The sequence below is a fragment of the Haplochromis burtoni genome, unplaced genomic scaffold, assembly GCF_018398535.1.
Source record: "Haplochromis burtoni strain Fernald_Lab_line unplaced genomic scaffold, NCSU_Asbu1 Contig_53, whole genome shotgun sequence".
Lineage (NCBI taxonomy): Eukaryota > Metazoa > Chordata > Actinopteri > Cichliformes > Cichlidae > Haplochromis > Haplochromis burtoni.
The window spans coordinates 2,148,752-2,176,026 of record NW_024582414.1 but is presented as its reverse complement, the minus strand read 5'-3'; the positions used below and the strand labels follow the sequence as shown (position 1 = coordinate 2,176,026).

The 27,275-nt window shown below is 40.1% G+C and overlaps 1 protein-coding gene across 6 annotated transcripts in view; it reads left to right on the top strand.

Moving 5' to 3' along the window:
- The window catches only part of atp11b (ATPase phospholipid transporting 11B (putative)), a 52,249-nt gene that overhangs the window by 19,154 nt on the left and 5,820 nt on the right, over positions 1–27,275 (top strand). The window contains exons 8-32 of one of the 6 annotated variants that reach the window (XM_042220701.1): positions 113–160; positions 356–420; positions 553–634; positions 715–865; positions 1,894–2,091; positions 2,389–2,547; positions 2,696–2,883; positions 4,453–4,521; positions 4,728–4,801; positions 5,047–5,150; positions 5,979–6,160; positions 8,966–9,169; positions 9,305–9,458; positions 9,615–9,717; positions 9,814–9,959; positions 10,836–10,895; positions 11,403–11,530; positions 11,829–11,967; positions 12,368–12,391; positions 13,338–13,403; positions 14,070–14,173; positions 16,905–17,070; positions 18,079–18,164; positions 21,332–21,468; positions 24,261–24,367. In XM_042220701.1, the coding sequence (XP_042076635.1) occupies positions 113–160; positions 356–420; positions 553–634; positions 715–865; positions 1,894–2,091; positions 2,389–2,547; positions 2,696–2,883; positions 4,453–4,521; positions 4,728–4,801; positions 5,047–5,150; positions 5,979–6,160; positions 8,966–9,169; positions 9,305–9,458; positions 9,615–9,717; positions 9,814–9,959; positions 10,836–10,895; positions 11,403–11,530; positions 11,829–11,967; positions 12,368–12,391; positions 13,338–13,403; positions 14,070–14,173; positions 16,905–17,070; positions 18,079–18,164; positions 21,332–21,419 (2,788 nt within the window). In that variant the 3' untranslated portion in view covers positions 21,420–21,468; positions 24,261–24,367. Of the gene's footprint in view, positions 1–112; positions 161–355; positions 421–552; positions 635–714; positions 866–1,893; positions 2,092–2,388; positions 2,548–2,695; positions 2,884–4,452; positions 4,522–4,727; positions 4,802–5,046; positions 5,151–5,978; positions 6,161–8,965; positions 9,170–9,304; positions 9,459–9,614; positions 9,718–9,813; positions 9,960–10,835; positions 10,896–11,402; positions 11,531–11,828; positions 11,968–12,367; positions 12,392–13,337; positions 13,404–14,069; positions 14,174–16,904; positions 17,071–18,078; positions 18,165–21,331; positions 23,881–24,260; positions 24,549–27,275 lie in introns of those variants that run through there. The other 5 variants (XR_006054391.1, XM_042220700.1, XM_042220697.1 and 2 more) reach the window with 5 other exon arrangements.

Genomic DNA, 27,275 nt, shown 5'->3' with positions numbered 1-27,275 from the left:
TTTCTGTTCTTTCCTGAATTTTTCCTTTTACTTTGTGCATGCGAACAGAGTATCCTGTTTGGTTTATCAATCCACTTAACTCTGTTTTTTCTTTCTTTCTTCTTTTTCCCAGATTTGTTGGTCGTATGACGGTGACTCAGCATGGGGAGGAGATAGTTAGGTGAGATGAGTTTTCTGTCTATTATAGTACCAGCTATAAGCACTAGAGCTAAGGATACAGCACCATTAAAAGAGAGTGAACATAAAAAAATAAATAAATTGTTACTTAAATATGGAGACTGTGCATTCATTGTAAGATGCATAATGTCATTGGATACAGATACAGATGTATTTTTCTCTTGTTTGTATTTGTCAGACCGCTGGGTCCAGAGAATTTGCTGCTGCGAGGGGCCAGGTTGAAAAATACTAAAGAAATCTTTGGTGAGTCAAAATAAAAGGAACAAAAATAAATGGTTCAGCAAAGCACAAACTTCACGTAAGAATGAGGCCAATTAAGAATTCACATTTTTCGCTACATTTGGAAGTATGATTTACCTTTTTGTGCTGTTGCAGGAGTGGCTGTTTATACAGGCATGGAGTCCAAGATGGCACTCAACTATAAATGCAAGTCCCAGAAACGCTCTGCCGTAGAGAAGTAAGCTATTTTATTATTGCTTTTTAAGATGTGCTTAATGAAGTCTCCAACTTAATATTTCCCAATGTTCACGATGTCAGGTCCATGAATACCTTCCTCATCATCTACCTGATCATCTTGCTGTCCGAGGCCATTCTCAGCACCATCCTAAAGTACGCCTGGCAGGCTGAGATCAAATGGGACGAACCTTTCTACAACCAAAAGACAGAAGCGGAGAGAAACAGCAGTCCGGTTAGTCTGCTTTGTTTTCACGACCAGAGGAATGCATTCTTATTGATCTGTTTTTGTGAAGACTGCAGGCTATCGGCTCCAGAGATTAGATGAGTTGAGATTTTAGTTGACATTCCACTTCTTCTCTCTGTTTACATTTGCACCCTGCGCTGTCCTTCACTTTCTGATCCCCGTAAAAAGGGGCCTATAATATAATGTAGATGTAAGTTAATTAATGGTAAAGATTCTTTGAATTGACATGCACAGTACGTCTACAAAACTACTTGTGTTAGTGTTTCTAGATTTTGTGACAAGACACTAGAAAGGAAATGCCTGTCACTGGGCCAGCCTGCCAGCCTATCAGCCAACCTGCCAGCAGTAATCAGTCACGGGGAACAATAGCCCTTATGTATTGAGACAGCAAGAGATTTAAAAAAAAAAAAAAATCATAGTTGTGCACAAGCCGTCCTGCTTCCTGGACACAGGAAAAAAAACAAACAGGAAATAATAAAGCTCTTGTAAAGTCTGAACTCTTTCTAATATCCCGGTCCAAGGATAGCTAAATTTATATTTGTAATATTAAATCACACTTTTCTGAGAGTCCTTCTTGTGTCTATAATGCAGACAAACGTATATCTAAGTCATTAATTATAATTTCTTTATTTTAATTAGCATGTTAGTCAGGCTCACATAAAGGCTTATACAGTGCAAACATGGCTTTTAATAGCTGCTCATATGTTCAGTCTGTGCTCCTTATTCTTTCCTGTCAGTTAAATAATCAGTCCCTTAATATCAGTGAATTACCTCGCCTACTTTGGTTTCATTATTCTGTATATGGCTGAGATATATGTAAGCGAATTTATTGAAAGACAGTCTTAATATTCTCCTGCATTTTTTTTTTGTAATGCTTCTCTCATACAGTTTATATAATTTCTCTTTCTTGCAGCAGTGCAAACGACTTGCATGTATATAAATTTACTTTATACTTTTCATTGTACTGCTCTCTTGTCCTCTCTTTAAATAAAAAAGAATCTGTCATGTTCTTTCAGATCTTAAAGTTCATCTCAGACTTTTTGGCTTTTCTGGTGCTCTATAACTTCATCATCCCTATCTCGCTCTACGTTACTGTGGAGATGCAAAAGTTCCTTGGCTCTTTTTTCATTGGCTGGGATTTGGACCTTTACCATGAGGAAAGTGACCAGAAAGCTCAAGTCAATACCTCTGACCTCAATGAAGAGTTGGGACAGGTATGAAAGAGGAATGAAGATGCCTTTGTATGCATATTACAAAGCACACCCTGAACATGGATATGCATGGATGTCCTGCTGTATCATCGGAGTTTTAGTGTTGTATATAAAAATAGCATATACTGTAAAATATTTTACATTTATATGAAATATCATGAATTTTTAGTAATTTAGAAATATGAACCGGTTTGAATCGGTGAATTACGTTTATGTACATATTCAGTATACAGCATACAACTATGCCGACTTTAATGGTTAGTGTACTTCTGTGAGCATCTGTGTGTTTCTGTTTTTCAGGTGGAATATGTGTTTACTGATAAGACGGGCACACTAACAGAAAATGAAATGCAGTTCCGCGAGTGTTCGATTAATGGAACCAAGTACCGGGAAGTTAATGGCAAACTTTTACCAGAGGGAATGACAGACGACTCACCAGATGGTTCTATGCCTCCCCTGGTATTGCATATATATATTGCAGGCTCGGTTCTTTTCTTTTTCTGTTTTTTTTTTTTTTTTTTTTTTTTTTAATAACATGCTGTGTTTGTATCCATCAAGAAAAGAGAGGGAGAGAAAATAACAATTTATGTCTCATCTTTCCTTCCAGATGGGTGACGAATTGTTATTTCTCAAGGCAGTGTCACTTTGTCACACAGTTCAGATCAGCTACGACCAGCCAGACTGCCTGGCTGTGGGAGGAGACCCATTCTCCCATGCCAACGGGTTCTCTTCCAGTCCCATGGAGTACTACGCCTCTTCACCGGATGAGAAAGCTTTAGTAGAGGCAACAAAAAGGTAAGGTGACACTTGAGCTTCCTCTTCTGCAAGTTTCAGGTTCACAGGTTAAAATTTATGCACAAAAAACAGACTGACGAAGTTGTTGCTATGCGTTGTGATGTTAGACATTAAGAGCTGGTGGTTGCACCGGACTGCAGAGGTTGCGACACAGGAAATGTGTAAATTGTAGTCTGCATCCCAGTAATGCCACAACAAAACGTCTTAAAGGTCTTTATTAATTTAACCCTGGAGAACCCATGGGGTCCCTAGTAAACCAATGGGGTCGGATCTGACCCCATGGGTTCTCCAGGGTTAAGGATTCCTCAAATCTTTCTTAGTCTTCTTTAAACTTTAAAGATGAGTTTGGCTTTGTCTGTGCCTTTCTAGATGGGTCAGTGATTGGCACTGGCACCTCACAGCAAGGTTTGTTCAAACCCCAGCTGGGGTCCTTTTGTGTGGAGTAAACACGTTTTCCCTGTGGCAGTGTCACTTTCCTCCAGATACCAGTGACATGCATGTTAGGTTAATTGGTGATATCCTAAATTTGCTGTGGATGTGATGTAGAATAGGTGCAGTCTAAAGTGCTGAGAACTGGAAATATGCTATATAAATGAAAGTGTATAAGAATCCTTGCTTTGACATGATTCATACTGTACTGATTGTGTTAGCTGCAAAGGGAAATTTGGTGGGGGGGGGGACACTGAGGTTGGGCTGCTGACCACTTGTTCCTTTCAGTGTTGCAATAATACTATATGGGCAGCAATTCAATATCCAGGAAGCGATTCAAAAACCCAAGCTGACCACTGTGGGAATATGTCCTGAAAGGGCAAACGCAGTATTGTGAGCACATTCTGCTTTGCTGCTTAAACATTAGGCAGCTAAAGAAACTGGAATCAAAACACCACCTCTAGATCTACAAGAAAACCTTGATAAATTGATCATTTCTGCATGTAGCTGTTTAGGACCAAGCTATGGTTTGCTTGTCCACGAGTGTTTTAAGGTCTACTTGGGTCAGACTGACGTTAAGTTCATCGTTGGACGTTTAGCATAAGGCTCTGTTTGGATGTGTGTGTTTCTGCCCATTTTATGAGAGCTATGTGAGTTCGTCCAAAGAGAACTGCAGTGCATCAATTGCACATTGTCTGGCAGACTTCAAGTGGGCTTAAAGGAAGCATAACCGGAATGACTGCCTGTCTGTGCTGTCTGTGTCGTCATCCATTGTAAATTATAATTTGTACCTTAAAGTAAATCCACCCATTGATTCAGGATCCTGTTTTGCAGGAACACCCTATGAAACTGGAAGTCCAGACAGTAGAGTTCAGTGCTTAATGTTTTGTTTTTTCTGCTGCAAAACAGTTTTTAAAAAGTTTCTAATGCTGTGTAAATTTCAAATAAAGACAGAAAGCAGTCATTTAGACTTAAATTCCATTTATTCAAAGTACAGAGAGAATGGATGGATAACTGAATGAATTATGTATTGATTCGGTGTCCTGAGAAAAATGCTACAGCTTGCAGTTATAGGTAGTTGTTGTAAGATGTTAATATAAGTGCTGGGGTTTGTTTTATTTTATATTTTTTCTCTCTCAGGATTGGAGTGGCCTTCTCTTGCAGCAATGGAGATACCATGGAAATCAAAACTTTTGGCAAGTTAGAAAAGTATGTCACCTTGTGCATTTTTAAAATCACAAATAAGATTACAGTGGATTGTTGTTTTTCTTAATCTCACTCAGGAGATATTCCATGCTCTCATAGTTTTTAAAGTAAAATAATAAATAATAAAAACCTGCAGCCAAAAAATAAATCGCCCCTGTTCAAAATGAGTAACTAATCTATGTCTGATGGGTCTTTGTTTGGACACTCAGGTATAAACTGCTCCATGTACTCGAGTTTGATCCTAACCGCAGGAGGATGAGTGTCATACTGCAAACTCCCTCAGGTAATACCACGTTCTTCAGCTGAGCTGTACGTTTGTTGCAAGTGAAAAAAATGAAATTAACCATTAACAATAAAAACAGAAACGTTGAGGAGTTGATAATATTCTAAAATAAGCGAAAAATGGAACGCTTATGTTTACAAGTATAATATAGTAAGTTTGTTTTGTATTTTATTTTATATTTTTATTGAAAATTGACATTTTAATGCATATTTAGCGTATATGTTCTTGCTGTGTTGCTTTTCAAGGAGGCAAAGTGCTGTTCACCAAGGGGGCGGAGTCTGCCATTTTGCCTTTCGCGACTAGTGGTGAGATCGAAAAGACAAGGCTGCACGTTGATGAGTTTGCCATGGTAAGATTTTTGTTATTTATTTATTTGTTTGTTTGTTTTCCTCTCTAAATATTAACCAGATGCTTATATTTTCACAATCATGATACAGATTCATCACCCCTTAAGCCCAATATTTTTGGGGGGGATTTTTCATCTGTTGCAGAAACCCATTTTTTTTTTTTTTTTACCATTGAAGTCACACACATCAGCTGTATTATTTAATAGGATACAAATGACTTACCTGTCTAGAGGTAATATGATTATCAATATGAAACTTCCCGATATCCCTGTGGTCAGATGTCTGAGACAAATTGGATGAAGTTGATACATCTGTCTTCAAAAGAAACCTTTAAATATATATATTTTGATTTATGTCCTCAGATTTGTGTCTGTATGTGTAGGCCTGACATTTTTCAGTGTTACAGTGATTACTTTTGGCTCTGTGGCTCTCTGTTCCAATTACATTGTAAATTCCTCGCCACAACAGACACACACACACGCACTGTCCTCACATCATGCCATCATACGTCAGTACCCAGGAGTCGGTGGGTTGATTTGTGGTCATCTACCCCTTAGGCTCGCTCTGTGATTTAGAGTCGAGCTTTAATAATTTGTTTTTCTCGTCTTTCTTTCTCTTTGCTTCTTTGTTTCCTGGATTCATTTCTTCCCATCATTCTCTTATGATTTTTTTTTTTCCCAACCTTGCCGACATTTGACCTTACCATCTGCCCAAACGTGGTGTCTCATTTTATCCTTCATCATTTTATCAACCTTTCTTTTGATATTTCTTCTTTTTCTTCCCTGTTTTGAATCATTTTTCTAAACTCCATTCTCCTAATTTAATTATAGAAAGGTTTGCGAACCCTGGTCGTAGCATGCCGCCACTTCAGTCCGGAGGAGTACATCGATGTGGACAAGAAACTAAACAGTGCCCGCACCGCGCTGCAGCAGAGGGAGGAGAGACTGCAGGAAGCCTTCAGCTACATTGAAAAAGACTTGCAGCTCCTGGGAGCAACAGGAGTGGAGGACAAGTATGGAGACTCAAAACATAAAATAAAATATCTTGACATTCTCATCACATTCACAACCCGTGCTAATCAATACAGAAAGGATTTTGCATTGAGTATCCAGACCTAAAACAGTATTAAGGACAAACACAGTCTCGCTAAACTAATAATACACAAAGCAGGCTTTTGATGTGTGCATTGAACACAAAGTAATAATCTACAATCTAGGCTTAAGTAGAGTCAAGTGAACTAGGTAGACTCAGGTCTTTTTTTTTTTTTTTTAACCAAATGTTTGCTATAAATTAAAGCATCAATTCTTTTAAATCAAGAAGAAATTGTTTAATTTGGTCAGTACAATCAGTACACTGAAGTACTGTGGTTTGCTTTTCCAAACACTAGTGTGTAATCTGAGTCAATTTTTAGGAATGTGGGGTTAAGATAATGTTAATTGTAAGTGTTGCTCAATGCTACATGATTATGGGCATCAAATTAGATCAATTTAAACAACTGACCACTGTACTATTTGAAGATGGTTAACTTTAAAAACAGGATGCCATTGTACAGGAGTAGATGATTTATGTGCCACACAGGCTTCTGGATTTTTTCTTTATGCTGGCCAATTTCGGTTGACAATTTGTCCGTCCACTTTGGTGATCGAGATCTGGATACCTGAGCAGCTATTAGATAAAATCAAGAACTTGAAGGACCAGTAGGCTTATGCCATGGCAAAACATCTGTCACCCATCCATCTGTAATTTATCGTGGTTGAAGACACTTTTAAGTTTGTGAAGATGTTTCACCTCTCATCCAGGGGTCCTGGTTATTTAAAGTGTAGTTGGGTTACGTTAAGGGTGAAACCACTCTAAAGGTGCCAATATACCCTCCGTCGTGGCAGGAAGCCGCTGCAGTATTCTCATAAACGTCAGGTTTCACCACTCAGACAATATCGCGTCATGCGCTCTAATAAGGAGGCGAAGTTGTGAAAACCATCTCCCACATAACAAGCAACGCAGTGAGCATAAAAACTGTGAGACCTTGCCCCGTAATGAGCTGAGGTGTGAGTTGACCCATGCCATTTTTTTCACACCTTGGCTGATGTGATAACTCGCAACCTCAAAATGGGACAACCCCCTCCGGGGATTAAATACATTGCACACACCACCTTTTGGTTTTAGAACTGAAGCTCCTTTGAGAGATGAAGTGTCTTCTCAAATTGAAAGAAGTACAGTTACCTTCTTTTTAAAAAATCTTTTATTCAAGCTCTTAAGACTACCATGACTAGGATGAGACCTTACACAGACAGGTATTCACCTAATTTGGTCTCAAGGTGTAATGGTTAAGTCCTATTGGTAGCTTTACCGGCACTTTAGACATTTTTGCAAGAATCACTAGAATCACTTGATCAGAGATTCGTTTGTCATGTTTATCACTATTTGTGAGCCTTCTTGAGTTCTCAATGGATTTGAAATCTCAACAGTTTGTGCAGTACAGTGGTCCCTCGTTTATCTCAGGAGTTACATTCCAAAAATAACACGCGATACGTAAAATCTGCGAAGTAGCCAACTTTATTTTTTACAATTATTTTAGATGTTTTAAGGCTGTAAAACCCCTCACTACACACTTTATACACTTTTCAAGACTGGCATGAACATTTTCACACTTTCTCTCTTGTTTAAACACTCTAAAGTTCAAACTTTGAAAAGAAAATGTCAGTATTATAGAATGAAACCAAAGGCACCCGCAGTTGCCTTTGACGGTGCAAAAGTTTCGTCGACATTGTTGTGTTGTTGGGGAGAAAACTTACAAACATACAGTACAGCACTTCAGAGTCACACTGCTAGCGATCAAAGATTTATGTAAATTTGACAAGCTGAACGCATTCTGTACTGTACAGGAGACACGGCACGAGATTGATTGACAATGGTCTACAGCCAATCAGGACGCAGAACACAATGCGTCTGTAAAAAAAAAAAAAAAACATGAAATTGCACCAAAAAAATCTGCGAAACGAGGCCCGAAAGGTGAACCGCGTTATAGCGAGGGACCACTGTACCGCCCAACTACTGACAACAAAACTCGGAATTTATTTCTGTAATTCACACATTGCAAGAAAAAAAAAAAAAGTAAGTTTTGAGAAATGGACATCATCCACAGTGGATCAAATCTGCTTGTGTTTTGTTGTTGCTGTCTTAGGCTTTTTTTGTCATGGGCTTCTCACCCCCCCCCCCCCCCCAAAAAAAAGAGAAAAAATTCAAAACTGAAGAAACACACAGGCAAAACGGCACAGTGGGAAGATTTTTAACAGACAATAAATAGTCAGCAGGGAGAAGAAGACGTCACCTCACCGAGCCTCTCTGGAAATGAATGTTGATGTGTGTTTGCAGCCGCTTGCCATCTGCTCCTCACATAAGCCTCTTGCGTCTCCCACTTTGTTTATCTTTTTGCTCGCTCTCCCTTTTTCCCACTGCTCTGCTTCTGTATCTGAAATGAGATCCTCCCGGGGCACGGATGTTCACGGTCAAAGAATCTCCTCTGGTATGGAAGATGAGATGAAGGGTTTCCTCCAACATCTGTGTAACATGAAAAATGTAATGCCGATTGGCATAAAAATATTAGATCAGATCAACTGTCTTTGAATCTTTTGAAAAATAACTGCAGCGAAAAACACAAAGTAGTCAGTCACCCTCTGCTCACCAGTTCTGTCTAACCCTTCAGTAGATGTGTTAAATTATGAAGCTTAGTTTGATCAGTTCCATCAAGTTACCCACACTTTGTCTGCGTTACCTTGGAGACCAAAGTGTTTATTTTCTCTCTTTCTTGTATCCCTAGACTTCAGGACAAGGTCCAGGAGACCATTGAGGCTTTGCGACTCGCAGGAATCAAAGTATGGGTGCTGACAGGGGACAAACATGAGACGGCAGTCAGTGTAAGCCTGTCCTGTGGCCACTTCCACAGAACCATGAACATCCTGGAGCTCCTGCAGCAGCACTCTGATAACGAGTGTGCTGAGCAGCTCCGCATACTGTCCAGGAGGTAGGTGTGATTCTGCTGAAAGTAATGATGTTATCTGACAGCATACATGTTGTTTAATTTTGTGTGTGTATATATATCCCCCTGACCTCATATTGTGTTCTTTTTTTTTTTTACTTTCTCTCTGTCTGTTCGCAGGTTAAGGGAGGACCATGTCATACAGCATGGATTGGTTGTAGATGGAGCTAGTCTGTCTTTAGCATTGAGGGAACACGAGAAGCTCTTTATGGAAGTGTGTAAAAACTGTTCAGCTGTGCTGTGCTGTCGCATGGCCCCACTGCAGAAAGCTAAGGTATTGTTGTCTTGTAAGCATTTTTAATTGTTTGTGGGTGGATGGGGTTCCTTTGTTGTTGTTTTTTTGGGGGTTTTTTTTATGTTTGTTTGTTTTTTGTCTCTGCAAATTTTCTGAAGCTCACCTGTGATGCCATTGTTACTTTGTTATGTCTAGGTTGTGCGTCTTTTAAAGACATCTCCAGAAAAACCCATCACCTTAGCTATTGGGGATGGAGCCAATGATGTCAGTATGATACAGGAAGCCCATGTGGGCATAGGTAAACACTTAGCTCACGTACATACAGACTGTATTGTCTCACATGACATGGTATTAGTGTTCTGCAGTGTGATCTCCAGTATGTCTGTGTCTCCAGGTATCATGGGGAAGGAGGGTCGTCAGGCCGTGAGAAACAGCGACTATGCAATTGCCAGGTTCAAGTTCCTGGCCAAACTCCTGCTGGTCCACGGGCACTTCTACTACATTCGAATAGCTACTCTTGTACAGTACTTTTTCTACAAGGTAAGATCTAGAAAGAGACTTTCTACTTCCGCTGTAATCGTTCAGTCCCACTAGAATGAAAATACAAGACACATTCCCTGTGACTAAGAGAAATCGGTGTCTTTTTATTTGTTTTGTTTTTGTTTTGTTTTTAATTTAGCAAAAAATTGCATGTATTTGCAGTAACTCCTTTAAGTCAAAAAGGAATTGCACAGGTTGCCTGGTGGGAGTCAACCCAGCTCCAAACAGTGGTGCTCTGCAATCATTCTCAGATTGGTGAAGGTTTGCAAAATATTGCTGTGTAATTTATAAATGCTCACAAATTCAGTCTCAGTCTGAGTGCAGCTGGTCTGTGATGCATCTCTTTGCAAAAGAAGACTCCGCCTAATTGGTTGCCAAATGGGTGTATTCTGGTTATTTTCCTATCTGAAACAAGTTTGCACAGGGCCTGTTTTTACATTTTCAAATAACAAATCACTTATCTGTGGAGAACTTCTACATTTCTGTTCAGGATTTGGTTGTTCTCTAAATGTGAATTCTGTGTTTATAGATGGCAACAGATTTCCAATTTTTGCTAATTTATCCCAGTTATTTGCTGTGTAATTGCACGTAATTGCCAACTTAACCCCATTCAGATAACAGACTGACTCTTTTATTGTCATTTTATCATTGTCGTGATACAATTACTCACTGACTTGGTTCCCATCTTCAAAGACACCATCTCAAAGGCAACGGGACTACAGGTTCACTGCACAGTCACAATAATTTAGCTTGTGCCATGGCCTCCGACCACTGTTTCCCCTAGTGTGACCGTAGCATAACTAAGAGCGTGTTCAGTTGTGTCTCCTGTCACTGCAATATTTTTAATGTTTCTTTCCTTCACTCTGTCTTTTCTAGAATGTGTGTTTTATCACGCCGCAGTTTTTATACCAGTTCTTCTGTTTGTTTTCACAACAAGTAAGTCTCACACTCTCTGTATCTTTGTCTTTTTAATGTCAGTGGTGTTTTGGTCCTAATTTTGTGCTCCGCTTTACCAGCGTATCTTATTAGGTATCAGATTGAGTGCATTTTTATAGATTTTTTTCTTTTTCGATGTCTCTTGTAGTGAATCTGTGTTAAATAAAAACGAAAATGGATCTTATTATTTATAGGCTTTAAAATTAAGAATCAGAAGTCTATTGAATTTCTGTCTTTTCAATTATTTATGTAGCATGGTTTTGGAAGCCAGTCCCAAAATATTATTAACCATGTAACACTATAGTTTTTACTGGGAGGCCATATTATAATCCTCTTGCCTCATCTTCTAGTACAGTGTGTGTGTTCCTACTCATTTGTTTTTCCGCTTTGCTCCAACTCTGCTCCGCCTCTCTCCCTGATATCTTTAAGGTCTGTTGAACGAGTTGTGGATATCAGTTCTTGTTAATGGGTCATTGATGAGTGAAATGCTGTCTCTGTCCAACCTAGACTCTGTACGACAGTGTTTATCTGACACTGTACAACATCTGCTTCACCTCGCTGCCAATCCTTGTGTACAGTCTGTTTGAACAGCTGGTCCATCCGCATGTATTGCAGAACAAACCTGGCCTGTACAGGTGAGCTTATATGTCATCTCTAGGTGAACACTACTTTGTATATTGTTTTCTGTTATGTCATCATCTACGTACACAGTTGGCCCACTGTTTCTTTTTTTGTGTGTTAATTGGAATTTTATGTAATGTTTTTAAATTGGCTGTTAGCATCTAGATGCTGCTTGTTACATAAATCATTTTATTTTTCAGAACCGCTAAATTGCAATGTATTTATTTATTCATCACAGTGAAACATGCAACTTTGCTTGGATCCTATGAATGCTCTTAAGGAAAAAACTTTTTATTTATTTATTTTCTGCAGGGATATTAGCAAGAACTCTCTGCTCTCTTTCCGGACCTTCTTGTACTGGACTGTGTTGGGTTTCTGTCACGCCTTTGTCTTCTTCTTTGGATCCTACATACTAATGGGAGAGGACACCACACTTATGGGCAATGGACAGGTATGTGTTTTCATGCTCTATGATGGTGATATCAGTCAAATGTTAGTTCAGAGCAAAAAAGGGAAAAGTAGCAAACTGATACTATAGAGTAACCGTTTGTGATTGCATCTTGTTGTGTTGCGGACATTAACGGGACTGTTTACCCGCTGGTATTTTTGCACTCACGTCTTCCCTTCATCTTGCACTTTTCTTATCTGTCTCTTTGTCGTTCTTTTTGTTTAAGAGCATAACAAATCTTCCCTTTTCTGTCCTGCTGCATATCTCATCATCTTTCTTTCTTTCTGAAGTTTGGTATTTCCGAAAGCACTCACTTTTACTGCACTCTCTTGGTTGTCTTTTTCTTCTGTCCTTTGTTGATTACGCCTTTTCCCTTTTGCCTTCATGCTGTGCATGTCTTCAGATCTTGCGAGCTAACAGGCAGCTGGTAAGAGTCTGCTCTACAGATGAATGCATGTCTTCTTAGGGAGCTAATGAGAGAACTCCCAGAAAGATTTTCTTTGAAGTGAAATATTAAATTATTAGTAATGATGCTATTCAAGAGCATGAATTTAAGTGGCTAGTCTATAGCATTTACATTAGTGGTGTCTTGAAATATGCTGAATCAACTCATAGTAGAGTTACATGGCTTGGTTTAATCATTTCCTACCTCTCCTGTACCCTTAATGGCGATTTTTGAGTATATACAGTATTTTACAATATATTATATTTTGAGTTTGATGACCATTAGAATAGAATAGAATTTCTGCCTTTTTCAAAGCGTAGCTGCATAGGCAGAAACCATCTTCACTAACATCTAGTCAGATTTTTCTATAAGTAGGTAGATATCAGTTAGGGGACCGAGTTTGTAAAAGATTTTAGTTTAAATCATAATTCTGAAAGTAACGAGCACAAACTTGAACTGTATTCCTATCACAGGTCCAGAAATGGTGTTTACTCCCCTGTGTGTCACTATTAGCCCTCAATGTTCAGACTCCAGCAGGGTCCTGAATTGGCTGGCAACAAAACAATGTCTCCCACAGCTCTCAACCTATAAGTAGAACAGTGGAGCTACTGATGGTACTCACACAGTTGGAGGCCGAGGTCTTATTTTGGGCACCGTGATGCCAAAACAACTTGTTAACCAAGGCTACAGTCATAGTGAACTTGTCTCTCTTTGCACCACATGTGTAGACTAAAGCTTGTCAGTGATCCAAGGGAACAAGAGCAGTAGGGTAACGACGTCCCTTATACAGATGCGAACACACAGTCTGTACATTTATGCAAAGCTTCTGTTTTCCCCTCCTCATGAAATCATTTTCAGGAAGTGCCAAACTACATTGTAATGCTGTTTATTATTATTAACTGAAGTACTTGTATGTCTGTTTCTGTAGATGTTTGGGAACTGGACATTTGGAACACTGGTCTTTACTGTCATGGTCATCACTGTCACGTTAAAGGTAAATGATATCAAATATTATACCCTATCAACAAACCACTGTACTCTTTCTGAAGAAGCAGTTGTGTTTGGAACGTTTTGTAATGTTTACGACACTCATGGTTACATTTGAAGCTTTCAGAGTAATGAGTGGTGGGTTCATATAATAGCAGGCACTCTCCCAGTCAGATTTGTATGTATGCCACCTGCTGAGAACAAAGCAGCAGGAAGCCAAGTTATTCAGTGAGTGTAAACAAGGGCTGGGAAAGAAGTATCCAGTGACACATCTTCAGCTTAGCTGGAGTTTTGCTTACATGTAGGAATTTATAATAAGTTGACAAGCTGACACTGAAGTACATCAGCAATTTATTTTTGAGTTTCTCATGTAATGCCCTCTAAGGATGATGGCTGCTGTTTACATAGCAGAAAGCTGAGAAACACATGCAGTTTCAAAAGGAGACATTTGTATTGTCAAAGTCTCGTTAATGAAATATGTTGAAAGATGTTGTGATGAGGATGATGTCAGTGGCCATTAATTCGAGAAGATAATTTATCAGTGTCACCTCAAGGTCTCTCTTTATAGCACGGAGGAAGATTGCTGTAGTTTATTGATGCACTGCCTGTCCCTGGATCCATGTTTTACACCCATCTTTCTTTTCCTCCCCCTCCTGTATGTGTGTAACGTCAGCTTGCATTAGAGACTCATTTTTGGACGTGGATGAACCATTTTGTGACATGGGGCTCAATTGCCTTCTATTTCATCTTCTCTCTCTTCTATGGAGGCATCATCTGGTAAGAACACCTTCTTGGCAAGTTCTTTTTGCTTCTGGAAAGTGATGCTTTTAAACTCAGTTACTTCCTGTGTGCTGTATGTTTATCTCAAATAGGTCTGGGCAACAGGAACAAAAAAAAAAAAAAAAAGCTCTTACCACTTTTTTTTCAGGTTTTTTTCTCATATATATTAAACATTTAAATATTTTCTGTTAGAAGCTGAGCATGACAAATGTACAATACACAGAAAAATAGAACAATATACAGATCTGTAATTCTGTGTGTCTACAGTCATCTAAAATATTAATTCTGACCAATAAGATGGTTTATATAGATTCAAACAGTTTTTGGGGGGAACAACACCATAAATAAACAAAGCTTTCTGTATATATCATCAGTAAAAATTCAGGAATCTTTCAAATATAAAAAAGAGAACATAAACTAAAGTGATATATTCACACAATTGTGGTGTGCTAATGCTTCAAGACAACAATCCATCCATCCATCCATCCATCCTTTCACTTATCCAATTCAGGGTTGCGGGGGCGGGACTGGGAGCTATTCTAGCTCCCATAGTGCGAGAGATGGGGTTCACCACGTGTAGGTCGTCAGCCTGTCGCAGGCCTAACTGTCAAGTTTTTCTAAAATATAAATAGAAACGGTTTGAGAAAGCACAAGAAGCACAGGACTGGCTCATTGAAATGCATTGTATTTGACCACAAATCCGATCAGGTGGTGAAGTATGATAGCTTTGCAGATCTCTCTACACTCCTGTGTAGCTGGGACAGTGCTGTCTGAGAGAAATGTTTACAGCTAGTTGAACCAGCAGCTTCAATCAACATTTTCAACTGTGCTTACTTGCATCATACAGATTACAGTAAGGTATTGCATTGTGCAGGTAAACAGCTAGCTGTGCATGGTGTAAGGATGTCCTTGCTTCAGGTGCTTATGTGGCATTTATGTGGAAACGTGCTTTCAACTCATTTTGCAATGTGTGTTGCTCTGCTTCTTTATCAGGCTTTAGCAAAGTCCTCAGACTCTTCTTTTGAATAATAAGCTTGTCCTTTTATGGCTGTCATGTTCAGTAACGCTGCCCCTCGAGTTTCCGTTACAACCCTAACGCTGCAGTAGCACAAACATTAGCACATGTGCTGCTGCCAGCGGCTCCTCCTACACTGATGTCAGTGTTCCAACCATGTCCGTCCCCATGATTGGTTTGACAGGGTACTATTCTCACTGGCCTCTCGTATTGTCTGTGAAAACATGGATGTAGTGAGTTCTATCGGCTTTATATTGAGCATTGTCTCATATTTCTATTGAGGGAAAAATTACTTCATAATGACTATTTTAGTGTTTTATTGCCCAGCCCTGATGTCAAACTATACCTCACACTAGAGCAGGGCGATATGACCAAAAATATTTATCACGATATAGATTTGAAAATTTGCGATAACGATATAACTGACGATATAATGACACTAGACAAAATACTTTACAACTCCACAACTTTATTAGTGCAAAAAAACCCATCAATGTATTTTCACTTAAACAAGCAGCTGTTTTTATGTGCATTAAAGTTATATAAAAATTTAACAGTGCAAATGCAAATTCCTTGCTGACAGTTTAACCAAAAGGCATTTCCAGTGGAAATTGGCCGACATATCCTCAGCATAACCATGTATAATATCCACAAAACTTAAAAAGAGGTTATACACACACAATACGGTAATATTATGTTGAAGCACAGTACGTATCACTCCGCGAGGCGCCTGCCTACGATAGCCGTAATGCTCCGACAATCCATCAAGCGGTGCGGGTTCGTAGCTTAGCAAAGTCGTACTAAAACATTTGACAGATTTTCGAGCGCCGTGTACACATAAAATCGTTTCGAGGTCAGTAAACACAACCAGAATTCATACATAAGGCACACGGGATTATAAGGGGCACTGTCGATTTTCAGAAAAATCAAAGGATTGATTTTAAGTGTGCCGTATTTTCCAAAAACACGGTAATAACGACGGCCCGCTAGCATGCTCTACCAAAAATAGTGCTTTGTTGTGTATCTGACGGACGAAAGCTAAACCAGTTCCACACCACTGAAGTTGCAGCATTTTTACAAACCAGTTCTGGTTCATCCGTTTCATTCAACGATCCGCTTTCGCCCTTCTCATTCTCCGTCGCCGCCGTGCCTTTTTCACCATGTGCGTATGAAAACAAAGGCACTGCGCATGCGCATTTTACCCATATTCTATCGCGATATTTAATTTTCTTGTCGTAGCCCAACATTATACCGGTGTTACCGTGAACGGTATGATATGGCCCAGCCCTACCTCACACGACTGCTTTTTTTTTTGTTTTTTCTGGTAGTCTGCTGAGTTGAACAGATCAGTCTCGACCACGTTACACAGGCCAGTGAACTCACAGACTTGCAGGAGCCATGCTGATAATATTGGACCATAATGGATATTTGTAGTCTGACATCTGCACCAGTCATTAAACTCTGGTGTCAGGAAATAATGAAATTACTTTAAGAGCATGACTTCCAACTGCCAGTAAAACCTGAATTTATGGTGAACAGGGCAGAGTTGAGGCTGGCTGCCCATCTCTGTTGCTGTTTTGTATGATTCTTTTTTTTTTTTTTTTTTTTTTTTGTAAGGCTAACCAAATGTTACTGTTGCTTTTGGACAAACTGGCTTGTAGATGTTTTCTAAGCATAAAATAGACATTGTTTCCTCTCCCCTTGCCCCCTCAGGCCATTCCTGCACACCCAGGACATGTACTTCGTCTTTGTGCAGCTGCTGTCCAGCGGTTCAGCCTGGTTTGCCATTATCATCATCGTCATAACTTGCCTCTTTCCTGATGTGTTGAAGAAGGTCTTGTACAGACACCTGCAGCCCACCAGCACTCAGAAGAGTCAGGTAATGAGGGGAGGAGGTGCAGGAGCAGTATTATAAAAAAGAAAAAAAAAAAAAGTGGAACGTATGAATGTGAGATGGTAAGACATTTATAGGTTGTTGCCTGTGAGCCAGTGCTGGCCTAACTCTGTACTTTCTCTGGTTCACAGCAGCTGCCTAAGTGCTCTTTTGTTCTACTTGCTGTTTGGACTCTACTGTAGTTACTGAGAATACTTCACCCACTTCTCTGTTTTCACTTACATTGAAATCGTTTTAAAAAGGGTGAAAGCCAATGAGAGATGACAGTATTCTTAAGTAGTTAACAGACTTTGAGAATAAGTCAGATATTGTTAGTTTATTACCAGATCTATGTAAACAAGTCTAAAAAAAGTTTCTGTGGGTTTGGGGTTTCCTGCAGGCTCAGAATGAAAAAATTGGCAAAAGGGCCGAATGCTTTCCAGTAGTTAAACTTGTGTGTCAAGCGTTAGATTTAATACATATTCCTACTTGTTTCACACAAAGGGAAATTATATTTCCTGCTATTTGAAAAGAGCCTGGAGGGAAGAAATAAACTAAAATGCCACTGAAAGTTAAAATGTGACAGAGGCAGGGAGGAGAAAAGGTTCTGCCCATCGTGTTGTTTAAACGAGCCTATGTGGTCACAAGTAATCAACTTGGCAGCACAAGAAGGACTTGGTGTTTATACACACATTGCATGAGTCGCCTTTGATCACAGACACGCAGACCAGCTCCACACTGTGCATGGTCACCTTTCAGAGGACCCACACTGTTGCTGTATTGATTTGTCCAGCTGGAGATTGTTTATGTTTTAGTTTAGACCCTTCTCCTTTGAAATTTGTCCTACATGGAGTTTGTATTTTCTGCTCTAACCTTTGTCCTGTTTTGTCTGTGTGTGCGATTCTGCGAGTGGGTTTGTGGTAGTGTGTGTGTCTGTGAGAGAGAGAGAGACTTTGACTTTTAACCTTTCTGTGTGTCTTCATCCTATCCTCTGTGTGCACTCTCCTGGTGTAGATGTATTCCAACCGTGTGGCGATAGGTGATGACTTCATCGCTCTGCAGCCTTTGTCCAGAGCCAAGAGCCAGCTGGGCAAAATTAGGTAGAGGAATTGAGTGACTCAGCCGTGGACTTAAAATACACCCAAAACAAAATTCAGAATATTATAAGGAGTGCCTTATTCAAATGCAATATTCTTGTACTGTGTGTGTACTTGTATTGTGATCCATCTGTACTTATAAATCTATATTTCTATGATTTGTCAGCTATTAACACAGAGTTGCTGCCCTGCTTTTGTAATTGAAAACATATCAATTCTTACCCTTTTTAGGGAGCTGTTCTTTGATAATGTGGCGTGGCCTGACAGTGAAATCAAAGCATGCTGTGCACCTCTCTTCACATTAATTCTGTTTGGCCAAAAATACACAGCGTAGTAGTTAAAATCCTGTACACAGCACACTGCAAAAAGTCCGTAGAAAGTAGAAGTATTGCTTTATGGAATAAGCACTCCTGTGTAAGATCATTCATGCAAAACTCAAATGTTCTTTTTCCCAGGTCTCAACTTTATTTGGTCATTTTTCTAACACTGGCAGTACCACAACTGCAGCGTTGTGTACTGTCAGTTTTAGAGTAGGAGCCTTTGTTTCATGCCTGTAACTGCATGCCCTGCACAAGCCAATCAGCATTCTCTGTGACTGGGATATAGAGAAGATATAAATGTGTGGTTGGAGATCATGTCGAAGAATCGGGTTCAAGCACTTCAGCCGCTGCATGTGTTGCATTTTCAGTGAGAGACTGATTTAGAGAATGTGTTCTGAGACCGCTTTCCACTCCTGCCTGTCACAGAATGCCACTGTCATTACCCCACCACCCGCTGCATGTACAAATGGATAAATGAATGGGGGAGAGAACGAATGAATGCCGAATCACCTGTGAGGGCTCATAGACTCTTGACTCTTTCCCTCAGCGCTCATAACGTAAGGGGAAATGTGTTGGGGAGGCGGCTCTGATCGTCATTCTTTATCGCTGCAGCTGGTCAAACCTACCTCTTGACCATCAGCAAGTGGTCTTGTCACATGAGCACAATCTGGAATGCCCCTCACATGTTAAAGTGACACATGAATCAGATGCATGGTGCAGCCCATCAATCCACTACTTTTATCTATATGGCATGGTCACCTATCTTGATGTATGCTCAACTAAAACAACTCAATCTAGGACACTGAAACGCCCTCCTTAGCTCAGCGTTATCCACCTGCATGGTTTTAGGCAGATCCTCAGGGCAAGACTGCCACTCCCACAGCTGCATGACAGACTCTTGAACTGGTTTGGACTGTTTTGTACAGCAGCATGTTGCTATGAATGAAACCCTGTGTTGTCTCACGTATTTTTCATTGATTGAATTGAAGACCTTGCTCTTTCGTAGTTGATGTCACGATAAAAACCTGTAAGGAAAATGCTAACAATAGCATAAGCTCTCTTTGATAACACAAAGGCCAAAGAGCCAAATTTAGGGTGGTTCTCTCTTAATGAGTGAACATGAGCAAATGGGGAGTTTTTTATTCTTTTTAACTGTCCAAGGTGAGCAAATCTTTGGTTGATACAGAGGTCATATTTAGTTTTGCTATTATTACTTTTGTTATGAGCAAGGATCATTGAATTTTTTTTGCTTCTGCATGTTTTTATAGCTTGCTAATTTGTATGGTTCCAAGGTGGGTGGGAGGAAATGTCACTTATAAAAACAGTGGGCTGGATTTACTGTTCATGCTAGTTTATAGCACACTTAGTCGCTGGTTTATACAGTATCAAAGTAAACTGAATCTGCAGGATGTAGTTAGTGAGGCAGATAGATTGGGTTGCGAGTTCCTTTTTGTCCTCACTGACAAAAAGCCTGTAAGTTACAGTAAAGTTGAATCAGTTATCTGAAACTGTTGTAACAGCAACTAAATGTGCCCTCTATGACAGTAGGGTTTATTGCCTCTCTCGTTACAAGTTTTAGCTAGGCGTACCTAATAAACTACCGTCTGAATGTGTTTCGGGCTGCTTGTATGTAGATAAAGCTGGTCTCATCTCAGAAACTAAATGAGCAGAAACCAGCTATTGATTTGGAGAGCACAGGTGAGGGTACAGAGCACATTATGCAAAACAGATTCACTCAGTCTGAGCGATTTGTTGATTTTCTGCGTTCAAAATCTTAATGGTATATTCATGTTAATGTGCTGCATAATGCAGTATGTTCAGCTCTGCTGAGATAATTCTGGAACTATTCAGTTTCCTTTTTTTTTCTTAATTAGATTAGATAGAGGTAATCGTAAAAGAACCCAGAGGGCTCTCTAGGGTTTACTGTTGTTTGCCTACTCTGCAGCTCTGATAGATTCAGCAGCAGGTTAATTGCTTTGGATTCTAATAGATGTGCTTCTATCTCTGTTTCCCTCAAGATGCTTGTCATATGAATGAAGCTTCTTTCTGCTCATTTGTTGCCTAGTTTCACGGCCGTTTTTGAGCGCACTGGCCGTCTAGCCACTGTGCTTAGTTGTCTTTAACTTTTGTAGGAAATGAAGCCCTCCACTAGTGCCCTCATCAAAGCCCTTTACATTTTCTAAAAGACTTATTTCACTTATTCTCAACTAGTGATTTCTGATTATCTCGCAGTCCTAATTAAATTGTGATTTAAATGTGCAGCAGGGGACTTTGAGCAAAAAGCAGGAAGCAGCTGGACTTGTCAGCTCTTCTGCTTTGTCGAGAAGGTCACTTGTGAAGGGCTTTAAGAAGGAGCGGCGTTGATTTGGCCTCTCTGTATGAAGAAATGTATTCGAGTACACTGTAGAGTGAAGGTCAGAAATTCCCCCAATTAACTGGCCCCCTATAGTGCAGCCTGGACTGGCTCTTGACCAAATGATCGCTTGCTTGCTGACTAATGAATCCTCCAGTTAGTAAATAAGCAGCACTGGAAAACATATCCACTGTACCTCAAATTGTTTTCCAGCTGTACGAGACAAAAGCTGATCTGCATGTAAATCAAAATAAGAACAAATATTTGATACATTTAGAAAAATTGCACAATTAATAAAAGGTAGCAATTATTTGATCCAATCATCCAAATCGTTTTGTTTCAATAAACACCTAAAGATTGAACATGAGATGAAACTGCTAAGAAGGATGTGTTTTGCAGTGCACCTGGTTTGCTTTTTTAGTGTTCAGCCAACCGTCCGCAAGGTTGACTGTATGACTAGCTAGTGGGGCTCACTGTAAGCATCTTGTGTCCTTCAGATGGAAGAGGGTGAGGGTTCAGTCGGCCCAGAATATGACCCTGTTAAAGCCCAGCGGAGCCCAGGGGAGGACAATTGGCACCTGCTAGCTGCTTATCCTCCCCCTGCTGCCCCCAGCCCAGACTCATGCTCCCTTAGGTAGTACCGTACATGTACTTCACTTCCATTTGCCCCCCTCCTTGTACAATCACTGCCTGGGCATCGTCTTCACCCGAAGACCAACCAACCCTGTGCACCCTTTCATAGCTGCACTCAGTTGCACAACCTGCAGCCCTTGATCATTAACCCATAACTGTTTGTCACAGCTGCTCCCACACAGCCTTTTAACTCGTTACTCAAATAAGATTCCTGTTTGTCTTTGTGTCTGTCCCACGTTGTATATGAGTGACCCCATGCTTTCCCAGCCAGTCACAATTAACTTCATCCTTCCCTTACCTGTCAGTGAATAACACAGTCCTTCCCTGGCCAGATGCGACTGACCCTGTCCTCCCCTTACCCAACCATGATTTATTTTACTCATCCTTTTCCCAACCCGGTCTCAATTCACCCCTCACTGGTTTCTGATCAGGTATGGGTTCAGAGTTTAGACGCAGAGAGAATGCTGTTGGCATGCTGACTTTGTCTTTGCCATGTTTTCATCTCATACGCAGTGATATATCTTTGCTTGCTTGTAAGGGTTTTACATCACCTTTACTTCCTTTTCAATTATGACTTTAAATATCTTTTTTCCCCATTAGTTCCATAATTTAATAGTTTTTGTTTCTGTGAGTTATTTTTGTGAGTGCTAGAAAACAAGATTATTCTATCACGCAGATTGACGTGCACTTTCTTGTTTCTCTTTAAAGCAGCAAAATGCTGTGCTCAGTAACAGGACAAAAAGCAAGAACGTAGTTGAAAGCTGTAATTAATATTGTGGTAAGTCAGCCAGAGGATGACGTCAACCATACAGCTGTCACTGAGGCCTTGGCTATTTTAATGGCAAAGCCTTCAGCTCTAGCATTCATTTTTCAAAAGGTTTACATGAGAATTATTAATCTTACAGTCTGGTCTTCTTTTAATCTCTGAATTATGTGACTGCCTCTTTCTTTAGAGGTTAAAAAATAAATAATAAAACCCAAGAGTTGGTTGAAAACACTGCAGTGCTGAATTTGGCTCTTTGTATTTACAGGCTCTGTGTTGACTCATTGGTTCTCCACAGGTTGATGCAGGGGTTCATTTGTTTGAGTAAGCAAAATCATTATTGTTAGTTAATCTAAAGACAGACTCATATGGTGCTGTCTACTTAGAAAGGATATTTCTCCAACAGATAATCAGTAGAATAGGGTGTGTAATGTTCATAGCTACAGCTGTGGTTGTGCTTCTTTTCCTGTTTTCAACAGCCCCAGCTTTTCTTTTCTTTTTTTCAATAGAGAAAATGCTGTACAATAGAACCTGAGTCTAAAAACCAGACATTTATAGTATAACCTTGGAGCACCTGACAGTGTCAGAGTAATTCATATTCACCGTGACCTGTCTTTGTTTTGCTGTCTCCAGCGAGGAAGCAGAAGTTTGGATTCATGCCTAGCATGTCTCCAGTTTCAGCTGCAGAAAAGCACAACATCCATAAGTGAAAGCACACTGGAATCCACGGGTCACTTACCCAGACACAAATGACTGTCAGCATTACCACATTAGAGGGGACATCGTGAAATGATCGCGTTTAGAAACCGTTTTGTACAAAAGCCAACTTTGGCGATATCTCAGTATCAAACTGTACCTGTGTGTTACTGGACCTTCAAAACAATCAAAGCCTTTTTTCCTCAATACTATTAGCATAGTAGATTTATGAATTATGTTCATGTAATACACAGTAATAAATGGGACCTACACTTGAGAGGTAGTAGTAGGGAACACAATGCCAGCTGAATAAGTGCAACTCTACACCACTGTCACTTTTTCTTCGTTGTCTCTACTGCATCACCTACTGCCAGGTGCTTCCTTAGGTCAGCAGACAGGTTTCTCATTTAATTTAGCTTTATCTACGAGTGCACCACTGGCTCACTGAGCAATCTAGTTTTAAAAAAAGTTTTGTTTGTTTGTTTTTTAAATAATCCCAAAACATGTAGTCTTGCAAAAAAAGTCCACTTAATAGAGAGCCAGCCTGAGCATAAGGAAGTAGAGAAAATGGGCTTATGGTTAGTTTATGTTAAATGTTTATGTTGATGCTAAGTGATCCATCACAGATGCGACAGCCTAGCAGAAAGACCTGCGTTGAGTTTTCGAGGCTCTGGAACAAAAAGTCATCTTTCCTTGAAGGTTTGTTTTGTAGTCGTAGTCTAATGCCACAGCTTCTGCTCTGTGAACAAAAATCCTCTGCTGAGGTGCACAAGGAGGAAAAGAATAGCTTTGGGTGGTCTTCATTTGCTGCAGATGCTACACAGCCTATCTTGTGTAATGCCCAGCTACTATCAGGAACCTAGAATAGAACCACTGCAGGAACTTTATGTATTTAGCATTTGATATTTAGTTTTGGCACAAGGCCGAAGACACTTGATCTGGTTTAATGTTGCCCAAAAATTATACAGCAGATCATTCTTAAGTTTAACTACAAACATATGTTTTTTTCTCATAGGATTTTGTTTTGTTTTTAAGTATTTATTTACCACATTTCAATCCCTGATGTAGCATGTTTTGAATGTTTTCCCTTGTACATCACTGTTGCCGTGACAGCATGCAAAACATCATCCTCCAGTCACTCTTTTCATACCAGTCACCCTGAATTGTTTTGGTTTTGATCTTTCTTTGTTTTTTTTTCTCTTTCTCCACTCAAATCTTGTTTTTTCTCTCCTTAATTTTCTGTGATTTCATTCTGTGCCACCTTTTCATTTTTGTTTTATTCACTTTCTCTCCCTCTGTTTCTGCGCTTCTTCCACTTTTTGCCTTCCCTCCAGTCTCTACCAGCCTCCCAGGTGCAGAACCTCAGCTGCATGGAATCCCTGTGCTGCTACCAACAGGGGCAGAGCGGCTGTACCCGCCTGGCCCGCCTCCTGGAGCAAATGACTGGACGCTGCAAGGCCAGCGCCAACAATTGCCACACATCCAGCCGCAACAACAGGTGGGGAAGACTACGACATCGAGAAAACGTGATTTTGAATGACGAACCCTCGGCACCTCTTGGTGTCAGAAATCTGGGCTTCAGTCCCGACTGTTGTAGCCCATAATGTGACTGCAGGTCAACTGTAAGTCTTGTTCAGATTTATAGTAATTTGAACTTAGTGGTGGGGAAGCTGGGCTCCAGGTGTTCCTAGAGGCTGGTTTTAGGCTGAATCTTTGCAGGACTTTGGGACAGCAGCCAAAAGAAGGAGTTAGAGGCTGAACATATGTGGATCAAGCCATCATGGACTGCACTACTATGAGTTTCTCATTTCCATCAAAGTCTGTGGTGGGAGTCTGGAGTCTGAACATTCTGATTAACCAGACAGAAGGGTGTGCTTAATGTCATATCCACAGAAATGCATCAGTACTCCATAGAACCAAAACCACAGGGCGATTCTGATGGCTGTGCTGTCTTACAAAGCATGCAGGTGTGAATGTTTGGCAGACTAACAGGGAGAATCTGGGTTACAGTATTATTTATTAATACACGATATACCGGTGTCCAGCGGGTCTGTCTTGTGTAACCCACACTTAAGGGTTTGTCTGTCTGTATGTTAACCCATGTGTCTGTGTCCTAACAACATGCTATGATCTGTTTGTCTTGTCTGTCACCCTTTCCAAAATATTCTCCAAAAATCACATGGCAGTGAGTCTGATTAATAACAAAGGAATAACTAAGGTTTCAAGGGATTTTGCAATGCGCTTTAACAGATAACACAAGCACTGTATTAAAGTCTGTTTGTTAGCCTTGTATTCACAATTTTTCATTGGAAAGCTACTCCACATGAGATGAGACCAGACAATGGTTAACTTGTCCAAATAATAATGTGGATTTAGATATTTCTGGGACTGATGAGCTGTCAAAAACATTTAAGTGGGAAGCCGAAGCAATGCGATTGAACAGTAACTGCAATGCGAGGTCTTTGCTGCAGAGAGAAAATGAAATATTCCAGTTTACAGCAGAAAATGAGCATTTGATTATGCAGATTTCTTCAAAGCTGCAAGTCCACTTTGTGACAAAAGGATGATGAAACGGAAACAGTTTGATTATCTCTTTGTTTGTTTGTTTGTTTTTTGGGGGGTTTCAGCTTTAACAACTTCAGTTTATCGGACTGCCCAATCTGCAGTTTCACTTCTGTTGTGTCTTTTCACCCGAACCCTGGCGACTCTGTGGGGGTCATCGATTTATCGACTGATCAGCCCTCTCTGCTGAGCGGTCATTATTTGTTTAAACAGCTTGGGACCCTCAGTATTGATCGCACTGAGTTAAAAGGTGTGAGCATGTGTATTTGTTTGTTTGTAACTGTTTGTGTGTGTGTGTGTGTGTGTGTGTGTGTAAAGGTCACGACAGCATGCAGGGCAAATAAGGGATTCAGGGGTCTCCCCGTAGCCCGCATGGGGACTAATAAATGACAACGTCTTATGTGAAGAAGTTGTTTTTAATCTTTTTGAACATTCTCATAGTAGAGACATTGTTCCTGGCTGCAGTTACATCTTTCAATCAATAACCTCTGGTTTGGCATCAGATGATCACGTTAGACTTTGCTTCAGCTGGTGAGATGATAAATTGGGTCCCATGCTTTAATATTTATACCCTTCATTATTTCCTCAGCTGTGGGGGGGGTTTATCTACCATGAAATGTTTTAGCAGATCTGATGTCAGGGTCATTTTGCTGAAGCCCCTTTGCTTCAGGGAGAAACTGCCACTAAATGCATGATTCAATTTAGATGAATTTCTTCCTGTCGGAATGATTGATTTTTGTTTTCTGACCTTGGCACAAACCAATCAGTCGTATTCTTCCAAGTAAGGACATGGCTGCCAGTTTGTTCTCGCCAAAGAATAAATAATGAACATCTAGAAAATGCTTTGCCTAGCTGTGCTTCATACTGTAAATACAAAAAAACAAAGTGGAGTAACAAACTCGTAGGTGATTCTGCAAGTTTATTTTCCTCCCTAACCTAGACGTTCCTCTTCTCGCTCTTCTTCACATTTTGGGTGTGATGGCAAAAAGCAGGAAACTGCAAAGAACGCCTAAACAGGTAGTGAGAGCCAGCTAATATTTGGCCTTAATGCTAGGATACTGCCATAGAGGAAATGGAATATATCCACCCATTCCTATATTCTATGCTTAATGACTGGAAGGGACATATAGCAAGCATATGTAGTACTTATATAATACATGACGCATTTATCTCATATTTATTGGAAGCCCAGTTACAATTGGCTGCTGTACTTGGCCTGTTGCTGGCCAAGGTTAAATATTTTAGTGACAAAGCAGAAATTTTTTGTTTTTGGATTTTTTTCTGGAAGTTTTAGGGGAAAAATGCAGGTTTTATAACAAAAAAGACTTCCTAAACAGAAAAAGACTGCTTAGGACACCAGAGAGGCTGCTGGGATGTGTAGTCTCAGTCTCAGTTTTGAGGTGGGGTTTTTTTTTTTTTTCTCCCTGCTACGTCCTCCAATCTTTTTCTATCGGATCCTGAAGCCTTATTATGCTTCTGAGAAGAGGCCATGATTGAAGGCGTGCTCGTTTTAAATCCCATGGTGTTCCAGTTGGGCGGAGTTATCGTCCCTACAGGTTTAAATTACAGGAACAAAAACATGAATGCCCAGTGTATCTTGTTGCATGGGGGCTGCTGTTGCCTTTGGTATTTTGTAAACAATATAATCATGTATGTATCTATCTGTGCCTACACACACACACACACACACACACACACACACACACACACACACACACACACACACACTTTTATAGTACGCACTGTTTGCATACAGTAAAACAGGACACATCGTCATGATGTCGTTT